General features: G+C 46.3%; 2 protein-coding genes across 9 annotated transcripts in view; one reads left to right on the plus strand and one right to left on the minus strand.

Annotated features, from left to right (window-relative positions):
• map3k2 (mitogen-activated protein kinase kinase kinase 2) overlaps positions 1 to 14,600 on the plus strand; it is a 316,607-nt gene that overhangs the window by 126,099 nt on the left and 175,908 nt on the right. The window lies entirely within an intron of this gene.
• Positions 1 to 14,600, minus strand: part of LOC308311531 (amyloid-beta A4 protein-like) — a 60,618-nt gene that overhangs the window by 12,983 nt on the left and 33,035 nt on the right. For 5 of the 8 annotated variants that reach the window (XR_013963666.1, XR_013963667.1, XR_013963668.1 and 2 more), the window contains exons 3-10: positions 12,711 to 12,840; positions 11,253 to 11,365; positions 10,891 to 11,081; positions 10,038 to 10,149; positions 9,068 to 9,356; positions 8,405 to 8,572; positions 2,637 to 2,770; positions 639 to 713 (exon numbers count right to left, since the gene is read on the minus strand). Coding sequence is in view for 4 of the 8 variants with exons in the window: in XM_080758261.1 (XP_080614387.1) it covers positions 639 to 713; positions 2,637 to 2,770; positions 8,405 to 8,572; positions 9,068 to 9,356; positions 10,038 to 10,149; positions 10,891 to 11,081; positions 11,253 to 11,365; positions 12,711 to 12,840 (1,212 nt within the window). In the remaining 4 variants the exon portion in view is untranslated. The remainder of the gene's footprint in view (positions 1 to 638; positions 714 to 2,636; positions 2,771 to 8,404; positions 8,573 to 9,067; positions 9,357 to 10,037; positions 10,150 to 10,890; positions 11,082 to 11,252; positions 11,366 to 12,710; positions 12,841 to 14,600) is intronic. The other 3 variants (XM_080758263.1, XM_080758262.1, XM_080758264.1) reach the window with 3 other exon arrangements.

Below are 14,600 nucleotides of genomic sequence, written 5' to 3' on the forward strand. Positions count from 1 at the left end.
GAGTGTGTGTGTGTGTGTGTGTGTGTGTGTGTGTGTGTGTGTGTGTGTCAGGGCCGTGCAGAGAGCACTGAGGGGGCAGGGGCTCAAACCCCAGAAAAGGGTACATGTGTGCGCACGTAGCACGTGCCGATTTTTGGGGGTGGTGTTTTTGTGTGGTCCGTCCCTTGTGCCATTCTATGTCATTGGACAGTAAAAGAAGTAATACGTTGTAGGAATAGCAAGAAATGACGAATTGCTATTTCTCTCTTTGGTCGCGCAGAACCACACGTCTCTTTATTCCACACACTCCGTCGTACTCACAACAAGCACAACACACACCCCCATTTCCTTGTTTTACCCCAAAACCCCCGCCCACTCTCTTAAGGTGAATTATGTCCCCAGGAAGTTCTCTATAATTAATTATGATAGTGGAATTATCATTACTTGTCAAATGTTCGTCTTGAAGGGCCAATTGCCCCTATTGGCCCCCCACATAAGCTCGTATTGCCCCCCCACATGCCCTTATGTGGTCAAAAGAAATATACATTTTAGGGAAATTTGAGGAAAAATGGCAGGGGCTCAAGGCCCACTAGCCCTCCCCCTCTGCACGTGCCTGGTGTGTGTGTGCGTGTGTGTGTGTGTGTGTGTGTGTGTCTGACCTGGATAACAGCCTTCTTATCAGCTCGTGGTAAACTCTTGGCCTTCCTCTCTGCCTCCTCCCACTCTCGCATCACCTGGAGACAATTAACAAACGCGCAGGGATTAACCCATTTAGGACTGAGGCTGATTAAAAAAAGGTTTTCTGAAAAACCTGTGTCTATGTCAGTGGTGCTCAACCCTTTTCATGTCAAGGACCCCCAGAATTATCTGCATTTGGCCGCAGACCCCCATCTGAAAATATGTTGTGTCGTCCCCCAGAAGCAAAGATTTGAGTTGAAAGAAATATATATTCAAAGATTTGCGCCACATTTTCAAGATAATATATTTTTTTAGAAAAGACGTTCCAATCCAGAAAAAATAGGTTAAAAGCAAACAAATGAGATCTCATGACTGAAACGTTTCGTCAGACCAATACAATCTATGTAAAGGGCTTTGGATAAAAAGTAGAGATGTCCTGACACTGTATCGGTTTCAGGAAAAGTATCGATTCACCCCTTATTTGTCATATCGGTATTGGTGAATATGCCAGTCTAACCACCGATACGACACAGGGGTAAGGGGTTGACACTATGGCAGGTAAATAAAATGTTGGGGCATGTGGAGTTTGCTTTCCAGTTGCCCAAACTGCAAGTGCACATTTTAGTCTGCTATATAAACACAACAGGAGAAATCCTGAGCATGCACTGCTGACCGCACAGCGAGCTACTTGATTTAGGAATGCAATTAGTGTGCTTGAACCATCGCAGCTGTGGCTATGCAGCAGACAGAGATTGAAAAGCAAACAATAAAACAAGGAAAAACGCACCCATTGTTCTGCTTAAATCGCCACGCCTTTCCTCTCTCGCTCTTCCTCCATTTATGCCAACTTAGCTCTCATTCTCAAACCCCCCCCCCTCTCTCTCTCTCTGTCTGTGTGTAAGCTGTATACTAGGGACTACACCGCATGCAAAACGGTCTGCTAAGCAATTTTATCCTCCCACAGGCATCAGCAAGGTGTCGTGAAAATGCAAGAGTGATGTTTTCCAGGTTTGTGAGGTTTATGTCTCTCTTTATATCATTTTCAGGGTTGGATTTTGCTGGGAGGGGGGGGGGGGTAACTGCGTGATGACATAGATAAGCCCATACACACATACACACACACACACACACACACACACACACACACACACACACACACACACACACACACACACACACACACACACACACACACACACACACACACACACACACACACACACACACACACACACACACACACACACACACACCTGAATTAATTAACTTGCGTGATTCCCATAGCCCAGGTTCCTGCTTTAAATTAGGGAAACACTCTTGGGCTGCTACAGTAAAACAATGTCCTAATTGTCAAATAATATAAGAAAGAGGCAAAAAATTAAAACTGCTTTGTTTGTGAACTAGTTGCAGATCAGCTAATCTAATATGTGAGTCAAACTAAACTCCTAACTCTTAGAATTACAAGTGCTTGTCAGGGTGGGTGTCCCCAGTTCAACTATAATTATTTTGGGGGGGCAGCGGCCTGGAAAGGTATGAACAACTGCTGTAAACACTTAGCATGTCATGTCGTTTATTTATAGAGTCACCTTCCTTTCCAAAACCTTCCATCGTCTGATTCAAATCTCTTTGCTTACTAAAGCCTCCTAATCATATCCTGACCTTCCCCATCTCACACACCTACAGTACTTCCTCCCTGGAATGTTTAGTCACACATAAAAGACACTGTCACCCGACACCCATTTTCAATGGGTGTCGCTTGGTTTCAACGAGACCAGCTTGCTCCCTGCTTGCTCCATGGGGGGTGGGCAGAAGACAGCCATGGAGCAAGCATTTGTCTCGTGAAAACCACATGACTCCCATTAGAAATGAATTGCGAGCTGCTCTTCCCCCCCCCCCCCTCTCCACCTAGGACAGCGAGAGTCAGCACCCTGTCTTTTATATGTGAGCGACCATAATCAGTGGTGGGGAGCTGGGTATACCTGGGACATGCGTTCGCGGTGCTTGGCCTCCAGGCTCTCCTTGGCCTTCTGGAAGTGGGCGTGCTCGTTCTCATCGCCAGGCGTCTCCAGGTAGTGGTCCACCGCGTCGGGAATGCTCGGCGTGGCTGTGGGCACTGAGAGGTGTATGGGGAGGGGAGGGGGGGGGGGGGGGGGTTGACAGGGTTAATGACATGGCAAACGGCGCCGCGGATGACCGGAGGGGGAGAGAGAGAGAGAGAGAGAGAGAGAGAGAGAGAGAGAGAGAAAAGACACACGAGGTTAAGAGTTGAGGAGCAGTCTCACAGTGCGCACTGTGAGCTTATAGACTAGGCTATTTTCGGTAAGGGACAACGTTGTACGATGAAGTATAAGGGGCCATGTCCACAGAAAGGGGGGGTATCATGTCCGATATCATGGAGTGGAAAAAAAATCACCAGGTTATCATACACAGCCATGGACAATAAAACAAGTTTGGTGCTTTGGGGGGAAGTGGAGCAACTCTAGCGCGTCTTTACCATAGAAATGCATGAGAGAACACGCTGGAACAATTTCTGTGGACATGGCCCCTGAATCGTGCTTGATGTCAGAACAGCACTTCAATTCCATCGTCTTGCACCCGTTTATTTAGGATATGCCGAGTGGCCACACATGTGCGCACACACACACACACACACACACACACAAAAAACAACACCACAAATATCTCAACAGGAGTTAATGTCGTTAGCATGCAACCCAGCAAGAGAGAAACGAAGGTAGTAGCCAGAAATTATCGAGAGAAATAAGCAAGCAGGTCTATGAAAACTAGCCCAAAAGAAGTAGGCCACATGAGCATTTTAAACCTATACGCATCAACAAGCTCACAACGCATTGCATTTAAATAAAAATAGGCCTAAAAAACATTTGATAACAAAAAAAATAAAAAAAATAGGGTTAAAAATGTGAAATATTCTTTACCCAACATTTTAACAACACAGAACTGGTACGGGTGTCCCTGCCCTGGCATAAAATGTTTTCAGATGGTGATACAGGAACAATTGCATAGTCTGAGGGTCCTTTTTTTATTCTTAAAGGCACTTATAAAAGATGTTTGCTCAAAGCCAGAATTCAAGGAGACTCCTCCTCAGATGACCCATAGATAATTGTGTGACACAGACAAAGGCCCTCCTCATCTGTTACTTTATTCAGAGCTTCATTTAGCGCCAACAGTCATTCTGCCGCTGGAATTCAGCCCGCTGGTCTGAAGAGTACAGATTACACTGCTTATCATGTCCCAAAAGGCACAACCTATGAAACGGATGCAAACACCGCCTCTAGGCTAATGTTATCTGTGAACTTTTTATAAGTCACCCGAAACGTTAATATTGTAACTGCGAGGATGTGTCACTGTCGTGCCGTGAAACATCGCCGTTTTGATGAACAACTCAATCTGGGAAAATAATCCAAGATAAAAGGGTTTTAAGATTTCAGTGGCAGTGGACGGGGACGGGGGGGTACCTTTTCCTTTTCACTGGCCGAGCGTTGCCTAACAATGGAGAGCTAAACAGATGGTGGCGATCACCGATCTCAAACGGAATCAATAAAAAACCCCAATAGTTGTCAAAGTCGTCTTTTGGGGGATCGCGCTCTTGAACGCGATCCCCCAAAAAATGAACCGGAAGTGAAAAGGTCTGCGTCCGTCCACTTAAATGTTAACGGAATGTTTTGAATCCATTCATCTGATTATTTTCCCAAATTGCGTTTTTGATCAAAACAAGCTTTATTCACGACTCATAACCAAACCGTCGTTACAAAATGTTTGTTTCGGGGTGAATTAAAATAAGAGTGCGAACATGTTACACAGCCGTTTTTTCCTTATGGCCGGAACATTTTTGGTCTTCAAAAAATATGACCTTGCTCTGAAAAGATGTGGCAAGGGCTAAAGGCAGCGAGAAATACACCTACCATACAGATGTACTAGTTATATTGTATTGACCATGCTCTACCATGCAGATATATTGTATTAGCATTACACATTGGCTAAAATAACCTTTCATTGATTCAAATAAGTCCTTGGTCGCAACACAAACACTGAGGAGTGTGCGTGTGTATACGCTTGTGCCCATGTCCTTCACCTGTAGCAGTGAAAGTGGTTGCTTTGTGTGTGTGTGTGTGAGTGTTTAGTCTGTTCTGTTGATGTGAGCGTGCTAGACTAGAGACATGTGAAACTGGTTATGTCTAAAGAGAACGCCTGATTTCACAGACTCACGAAAACATGCCAGCTTTTCTAATTTAACCCCATAGTGTCCTTATTCTGGACATGTCATAGGGTAAAATAGCCGATCTACAAACTCACAATGCATTGTACGCAGGTCTGTAATCCAAGTAACTCGAGTACTGTTCGGGCATGTCATAATGGGTGAACATTCTGCCAAAATCTTTTGCCTGTTTTCACTATTTGACATACAGAAAAGTATATCAGCGGGTAGAAACCTCATGTCCAAAACTGTTACTTTTCAGGATTCAAATAACAAAAAAGCTAAGGTAGCAGATCGACAAGCTCACAACAACGCGTTTCGAACTTTTGGATGTTCTGCTTTTGATGCTATTGTGTGACTGTATAGTATGATCAAGTAGGGTGTTAAACAATTTACAAAAAAGTAAAAAAAAAAAAAAAAACACCAAATATATGGAGATAGGATCTTTCTGCCAGGCAGTGACAATACGGTTTAAGCGGGTTGAAGTCAGTGTTTTTGTTCGTCTCGACTCGATCCAGTGATTTGCTCGTCGCCAAAAGGGCCAGAACAACATGGCCATCCCATGCCGAGTTTGGATCGGATGTCAAACACTGGCCCTCAACAGCGCTGACCCCGGCATTGATGGCTGATCGACCAGGCTCTAACCACGAGTGAGTGAGTGAGGTAAATGGTGCATTTACAGTATATAGTGCCTTTATCCAAGGCGCGTGTGTGTGTGTGTGTGTGTGTGTGTGTGTGTGTGTGTGCGTGCGTGCATTACTGCCAGGACCAAATGTCCCCACAAGTATAGCAGCATGTGAGAAACAGACATTGTGTTTCCCTGGTGCCGACAAGAGCAATACTCGTTTCCTGGTTTAAATAAAGGGTTTTGCGAACTTTGCGTTCATAGTTTTGGCTCATTTATACTTAGTTACTGCATATTATGCCAGCGTCGTGAATCCGAAATGTCAGCTCTACAAGCTTACAAATGTCAGATCTACAAGCTCAAAATGTGTCCCGCTGTGTTGCGCTGTCAACTTGTACATCGATCGACTAATCCGGCTAAAATCCATAAAATCACTGTCCTCACGAGTATAGGAATACAAATAGGTGTGTGAGAAAAGGGGCTGTGTGTGGGCACAGAGGGTGAAAAACAGTGCATTCTCATTCCCATGTTGCAGCAGGCATGCTCAGCAGAGCAGAAACCGCACACCCGCACAGACGGTAGTACACACCCCCCCCCCCCCACACACACACACACACACACAAGTAGTAGGGGGCAATACGGGGAGAGGGCGATCACATTATTGCGGTTTACTGCAAGGCTTAACATTGTGCTACGAACACTGAAGCACTGCTGGGTGCGCGCACAAGGTCAATGAACCTTGCACAGCATTAAAATCACCACCAGAGCAAAACCTTTAGACTTCCTGCTTATTACTTTTGCCCCTTTTTTTTTGTCAGGTGAAACCACCTGACTAATGAAAAGCTCCTGAAAACTTCGACCTGTTCTAGCCCTAGTCATACCGACGGCCTAGCCTGACCGGCTGCCTCGTCTGGCCAATAGGACACGGCGTCCATGCACGCGCGCGCGCACGCACGCACGCGCGCGCACGCACACGCACACGCACACACACACACACACACACACACACACACACACACACACACACACACACACACACACACACACACACACACACACACACACACACACACACACACACACACACACACACACACACACACACACACACACACACACACACACACACACACACACACACACACACACACACACACACACACACACACACACACACACACACACACACACACACACACACACACACACACACACACACACACACACACACACACACACACACACACACACACACACACACACACACACACACACACACACACACACACACACACACACACACACACACACACACACACACACACACACACACACACACACACACACACACACACACACACACACACACACACACACACACACACACACACACACACACACACACACACACACACACACACACACACACACACACACACACACACACACACACACACACACACACACACACACACACACACACACACACACACACACACACACACACACACACACACACACACACACACACACACACACACACACACACACACACACACACACACACACACACACACACACACACACACACACACACACACACACACCTCTGGGCAACGGGATAGCGAGCAGCTGCATGCCGGGTATCCATGCATACACCGCCGGGTCCGCACCGTGGAAGGGCTGATTTCCACAATCCGCACCCCACCGCAGCCAGCCAGCCAGCCACAACAACACACAGTCATTCAACCACGAACAGAACGTCGCAAACAAACGAAAACAACTGCCGCGAGGTAGTGACACAGAAACATACATACTAAAATAATACTAATATGGGGGGGGGGACACAACAGAAGAACACAACGGAGACAGCGCTTCTTTCACCCGACAAATATTACTATGAAATCTCAATGGAAACAACATGGTCGGCAGCCTGGATTGAACTGCCACTGGAAATCCATTGAGTTCAGTTTCTGACTCAATGATCCAGTCAATAGAAACAATAGAATGGAACAATAGAAATGACCGGGACACGATATAAGGCAGACCTTAGCGCGGCAGATGTTTTAGTCCATAAATCACAGCATTCTAAACATTTGTGTGCATTATTCCTGGAGAGGCCTGGCCCCCAGAAACAGATCCCTAAAACCATCCATTACATCAGTGTTTCCCACCCAGTGGGTCACAGACCTATATGGGTCACTCAGGAGTCACTAAATAAATCCATTTTGTCATTTCTTACATGAACTGTACCGTTTTATTAGTTTGGGTCCCAGGGCGACATCAAATTTCTCCTGTGGTTGCCTGCATTACATAACCACATGAATCAACGCCAGCATCCCTATTTATGGGTCAAACATTTGGCCAAAATGACCGTCCCACAAGCTCTCTTTTCTGAAAAGAGATTTGGTGGGGGGGGGGGGGGGGAAACAAAGGAAGCGGGCCTAGGACAGAGCCATGAGGGACTCCGGTCAACGGTGTGCATAATAGGGTTGAAGTGGTTAAAAGATTGAGCACACTCAAAGCAAGTCAGGGGTTAGAGGCGAACGGCGATAGGACGGAAGGGTAGAAGACAGCGAACTGACAGGTTACTTAAAAGCAGGTGTTATTATAGTGATACAAATAATGATGAAAAGGTCACTATAATAACATTGCCTAGAAAAGTAAGGATTAGGGACAAACCAGGAGAAAGCTGGCGGTCCGCTAGTGGTGCAGTGGTTCTCAAAGTGGGGGTCCAGCCCAGGGACACTCCAAATGGACCTTTACAAGTCTGTAACTCTTGGTTCCATTTGTATACTGTCAGAGGTAAGGGGGGGAGGGGGAGGTCCTTGAACTTTGAAAGATTGAGAGCCACTGGCACTAGCGGCTATAGCGGTTAGCGGCGGCCTTTGGGAACATGGACTTACTGACACTGCTGCACACAGACAGGCAGTACTCCTCCGACTCAAAGTTATTCCGGTTGCCGCCGCAGCCGCCGTAGATAAACTGGGCACAGCGGCCCTCCTGCCGGTCAAAGAACCAGCGCGGCAGCATGGCGCGGCACGGCCCAGTCTCCGCGCTGGCGCGGCACACCTCTGCGTGGGAGAGGGAGGGGCGCACACACACAGTGTCGTTATACTGTCCCGTTACCTCCCGCATGCGGCTTTGCCACGGGACAGTTAAGTGTGTCCTTAATGACGGGACTGGAGGCAAAAAAAACCCCCACATGACCTGTTTAGACTTAAAATTGAATGCCGTTGAATTCAGCCCCGGCATCCATATTTTGGGCGTGTCATTTATGGGCAAACGTGAATAAATAAATAAATAATTTATATTATTACAAAATACATTTCTAACAAATTACAATTTTACGATTAAATAAATATGAAAAAAATATATATAAAAAATGGCCAATTACCGTTTTCAGCTGGGGTTTTTTTTTAAAGTGTAAGGTATAGCACTTAAAATGAAAATGAATAAATAAAACAGCTTAAATTAGTACCAAAAAATAAATAAATAAATAAAAAGAACTCCTGCACGTGAAACGACAAAAAAAAAAAAAAACAATACAAATGGTATGGCGGCCTCACCTCTGACCACCTCCTCCACAGACTCGGTGGTGGTGGTGGTGGTGGTGGTCGTAGTCATGGCGACAGCGTTGGTGGTGGGCTCGCTGCCGTCGTCCTCCTCGTCTTCATCGTCGTCGTCGTCATCGTCGGCGGCGGCGTCGTCGAGCGTGTCGACGACGTCCTCCTCCTCCTCCTCCACGCCTCCCGCCTCCTCGTCGTCGTCGTCCTCTTCGTCCTCCTCGTCCTCCGCACCGTCTCCGTCCCGGTCGTTGTCCAGCGCCTCCTCCACCTCCTCCTCAGCCACCTCCTCCTGTAGAGAGACGGAGTGGGGGAAAAACCACTCAATTGTTTCACTTAAAAGTAGCTATAAGCAATAATATGGCAGAATGTGTTCCTTCCACGCGCTACGTCCAACCAGGGAAACTCCCCCCTGTCAGGTGTAAAGGAGCAACTTGGACACTCAGGCATGAAGGAAGCATGAGTTCAAGTCCGTTGCTCTCCCCATACCATGGTAAATGGTAAATGGGTTACAAAATCGTGGGATAAAAAAATATATTAAAAGAAATTAGTTTTCAATTGTTTAAAAAACAGAGCTGTCCCCTCTTCTCACCTTGAGATGACCTGCTCATGCTTTGAACGTGTATTGTTATTGTCCTCCCTTGGTTGATGATGCTTGAATTGTCCATTTTTTTTTACGAGCTTGCTTGAAGAGCTAGCTGGTCTATATTATTCCGTGGCTGCAACTAGTCAAACTATTTTTGATCATTGGCTGTCCAGATTCTACAAATGTCTTCTAAATCATGACAGTTTTCTGAAAAGGACCCCACAAATTATATGGCCACCGACCCAACCCCATCTGAAAATTGGGTTGTTAACTCCCTCTGCCAAACCTGGGGAGAGCAACGGGCTGACCTCAACAATGCAACATAACGGCGATCATCTTGAATGATTGCGATTATAGCGCGTTATGCACTCGTTCTGACAGGCTTACCTGCTGCTGCTGCTGCTGTTCCAGCAGCACCACGGCAGGAGGAGCAGCCGTCCTGATGTCCTCCACCTCCTCCTCCACCTGCTGATCGGCTGGCTCTGGCTCTCTCACCATGCTGAGGAGGGAGAGAGAACACAGCGCAGGGGGATGACACGCAGTATGGACGCATAGCGCTGCCAAGACTCTAATGAAATGGCAAAAATACGAAAAGTCAATTGGAAGAAAATGTCCGGCCTTCTTTGGCCCCCTTGGTCGTGGAACGACCTACAGGTGCAGACTAAAACTGGCATTGAAAGTTCCTTTGAGAAGTTTCAAAGGGGTCATCTTTGATGTACCGTCCAACACCTGCACATGTTGGGATGTGTACCGGCCTTTGGTTCATGCCTATATATATATTTATTATCTCACCCTGCCACTAAAAGATAATTATTATTTATGTTGAGGTAATCGTAATCTCATGGATGGCACAGCTGGGTACACTAGCTATTCACGAGATTTTCTCGTGCCAGCACAGATTGTGTTTGAACTGGGGACCCCCGTCCCCCCACCCTGACAAGCACTTGTTGTAGGAGTGGAGGCATTACATTAAGTTTGACTCGGTTCTTACATTGTGAAAATAGCTGATCTACAAGATAGCTAAGCTAAGTATGTAGCTTGTTGATTACTTTTGATGCATTCCTTTTTTGTTTTAGGTAATAAAAAGAAGAAAACAATTTGTCACTTCACTGTTATCTGGGGACTCTTTTTCAACTTACAGTACACCAAGTATCTTCACCAATAATAGCAGATCTACAAGCTCTCAACAGCTTGTAGAGGAGAGAGATAATGCGTGTGTGTGTGTGTGCAGTGCACGTACCTGTTGTCCGAGTAGTCGGTCTCGGCTCCGCCCCACCACACGTCAGAGTCGTCGTCATCCTGCTCTGCGCTGTCGGCGTCATGCTCCGCCTCCGCGGGGCAGCACACAAACTCCACGCCGCGGAAGCGGTCGATGGCGCACGGCAGCAGCATCCCGTAGTCGTGGAGGTTCATGGTGCGGTCCCCGCACGACTGGATCGACCGGGGGAGAGAGAGAGAGAGAGAGAGAGGATTTGGCATTTTAACGGAGGTTGTGGGGTTCCCACAGGAAAAGGCTTTACGAGAGCCTCTATACTTGAGTGAGTGTGCTTATTTAGAGTGAGTTTTTATACTCTCCGAGTTAAATGGACAATGCGCACGTACCTCTTTAGCCACAGTGTGCCAGTGCAGGTGACTCTCACATTGGTCCATACGCTCCTGGTGCAGGAACTTACACTTGTCGGGAACCAGCAAGGCGTCGCTCACAAACTCCCCGACTGCAGCGCACACACACACACACACACACACACACACACACACTTAATGTTTTATATTGATTAAGGTTGGTCAGTACCGGCCTCCTTGGGAACGGTACAAGTTGAAAACAATGAAAATCGGGAATACATACCCCACCCTAGTATGCAATACCCGTAATATCCATTGTCATAGCATCCGTTTTAACTGTCTGTCTGAGTCCTTGTGCAGTGGTAAATGTTTGAACGGTCTGTCTAAGTCCTTGTGCAGTGGTAAATGTTTGAACGGTCTGTCTAAGTCCTTGTGCAGTGGTAAATGTTTGAACGGTCTGTCTAAGTCCTTGTGCAGTGGTAAATGTTTTAACTGTCCGTCAAGTCCTTGTGCAGTGGTAAATGTTTTAACTGTCCGTCAAGTCCTTGTGCAGTGGTAAATGTTTTAACTGTCCGTCAAGTCCTTGTGCAGTGGTAAATGTTTTAACTGTCCGTCAAGTCCTTGTGCAGTGGTAAATGTTTTAACTGTCCGTCAAGTCCTTGTGCAGTGGTAAATGTTTTAACTGTCCGTCAAGTCCTTGTGCAGTGGTAAATGTCCGTGGAGAATGTGTGGGAAAAAAAGCGGATCGAGGCTTCATGGTGGTGTGAAATTGTTACAAAATAAGTACTCTAACTAACTACTCCTTTAACCTACCACAGGTCATATTCATTCCAGGATAAATGCCGTACACCCAGCGCTGTCCCCCGTCAATGAATCATATTTTACAATGTACTTTTCAAATGTGGAGAAGCAGCATGCAGTTTTCTTTATGTCAGTGGTGCCCAGAGACTCCCAGGGGTCCTTGAGGGAGTTCCAGGGGGTCCTCAGCTAAATGATAGTTTGGAACCAAGTGGGCCCTTATGGGTCTGTTAACTATGAGAGTGTACAAATGGAATCGTTCCATTTGTACACTCTCAGTTAAATTAACATTGATTTTACAATATAAATCGAGGGTTCCGGAGATAGAAATGCCATTAAATTGGAGTCCGTAGACTAATGCATGTCAAACTGAGGGGTCCTAGAAATTAAATGGGTTGAGAATCATCACTGCTAGAGCCCTAAAAACCTTCTCTTATGGGGGTCCCTGGCATATCTTTTCAAATGGGGTCGGCAGGCTAATTAGTGTCAATTTGGGGGTTCTTGACATGAAAGTTTTGGAACCACTGCTTGCTACGTGCCACACACACACACACACACACACACACACACACACACACACACACACACACACACACACACACACACACACACACACACACACACACACACACACACACACACACACACACACACACACACACACACACACACACACACACACCCCTTACGGTCTCTTACCCAGACAGCGGTAGGGCACGACGATGTGCATGTGACTGCGGCATTGCTTGCGTCCCTTCTTGCACCAGTTCTGGATGCTGATTGGCTGGTTGGCTTCGACCACATTGGTGATCTGGAGCTCTGGGTAAACCTGCACACACAGTTTCAAGTTGTATTATGTTTAGCTCAGGCCTGTATAGGAGACACTCAGGCCTGTATAGGAGACACTCAGGGAAGCAGAAGGTCCCCCCCCCCCGGTTAATAGTTTGTAAATGGCTGTTAACTCATTCCCCGGCCTAGGGCGAGATAAATTAATGATCACAGATCGCCTTGGGCGAGACTGGACGAGATAAGGGTTTAATAATGACTCTTGGCATCATCGTCGCGAGGCAACACTTCGCTTCCGCGATGTCATCTATTATTTTCCATCATCGGGTCTCCCGGGCTAGACACGATCCAAAAAACTCTTTGTATTGGAATTGAGGTGATCATACAAAACATAATCCATGTTTTTGCAGGAAGTTATGGCGACCTCGCGGGACCCTTTCAGCTGTTGTGATCACAACACATGGATCTAACATACGGCCCTGATATGCTTCCGTGATCCCGGAAGTTGGTCGATACCGTTGGTGTCAAACGTGACAAGTGATGGTGAGGGCCCCATGTGGCCCCTGGCCGCAAGTTCCCCATGTATGAATAGTTCAAATAGCCAAAGAAGTTTAGGGATAAGAGGTAAGGTCAGTCTATTACCCCTTATCGCTGGGTAAATGCAGTCTATGACCCCTTATCGCTGGGTAAATGCAGTCTATTACCCCTTATCGCTGGGTAAATGCAGTCTATTACCCCTTATCGCTGGGTAAATACAGTCCATTACCCCTTATCGCTGGGTAAATGCAGTCCATTACCCCTTATCGATGGGTAAATGCAGCGAAAACATTGAATGTTCAGCATGTGCAAATGTGCTGTGAAAAAAAGAAATACCCTAAGCGAGTTGGGGATCAAAGGATTATTTCACATTTAGTTATTTTGGAAGCAAAGGGCCCTTAATTGCAGCAAATCGCTGTCCAGTGGGATTCCTTCAGGCCCATTTCCCCTTGATAAAATAATGTTGACTCGCTACATCAAATACGTCTTCCCTCGCACAGTTCACTATAACCCCCCTTGGCACAGTGCACGTCCTGCCAATAGATTCCATGCCTCGCCTCAATCCGTCTCTGGACTTTCGTCAACATTGCCAGATTTTCGATGGCGAAAAAAAGCACAAGAGAAGCGACTAGTCAAATGACCACTTTAAGCCTATGTACAGTATATTGGCCATTTGAAAATAGGCGATCTACACGAACAAAACTCTGGTACAGGGGGGTCCCTGGCACAAATTATAATTCCAGATGCGGGGTCCGTGGGCAATATATGTACATTCATTTGGGGGTCCTTGACCTGACAATGTTTGAGAACCACTCGTTTAAACAATAATCAAAACATTTGGAAGCCACCCCAAAACAAGCAACTTACGCTCAGAAACGAGGCCAAATCTTCATCACACAAACAAACGAATCTGAACAAACGAGGCCACTTCCCCTGTTATGTTTCTACACTGAAACACAACAGGAAAAACAGTTTGACGGGGGAGACAGGACAAGGGAGCCAGTGGAATTCAATTCACGTCCTGGTTCCAGTTATCTATATTGTTTGTTTTTTTAAAGGATGGTGACATTTAGAGCAGTGGTTCCAAAACATTTTAGCCCGTGACCCAAAAGAGAAATTCGATGTCTCCCTGGGACCCAAACTAGTGAAAATAGCATATCTACAAATCGGCTATTTGCAAATTCACCTACATGTACACATTTACATTTGTTTTCTACTTTATGGAATTAATTTTTGCTTTTGGGAATGTTTTTGGTAAGCGATTAT

This window comes from Protomyctophum bolini (assembly GCF_963924005.1).
Source record: "Protomyctophum bolini genome assembly, chromosome: 24".
Taxonomy (NCBI): Eukaryota; Metazoa; Chordata; class Actinopteri; order Myctophiformes; family Myctophidae; genus Protomyctophum; species Protomyctophum bolini.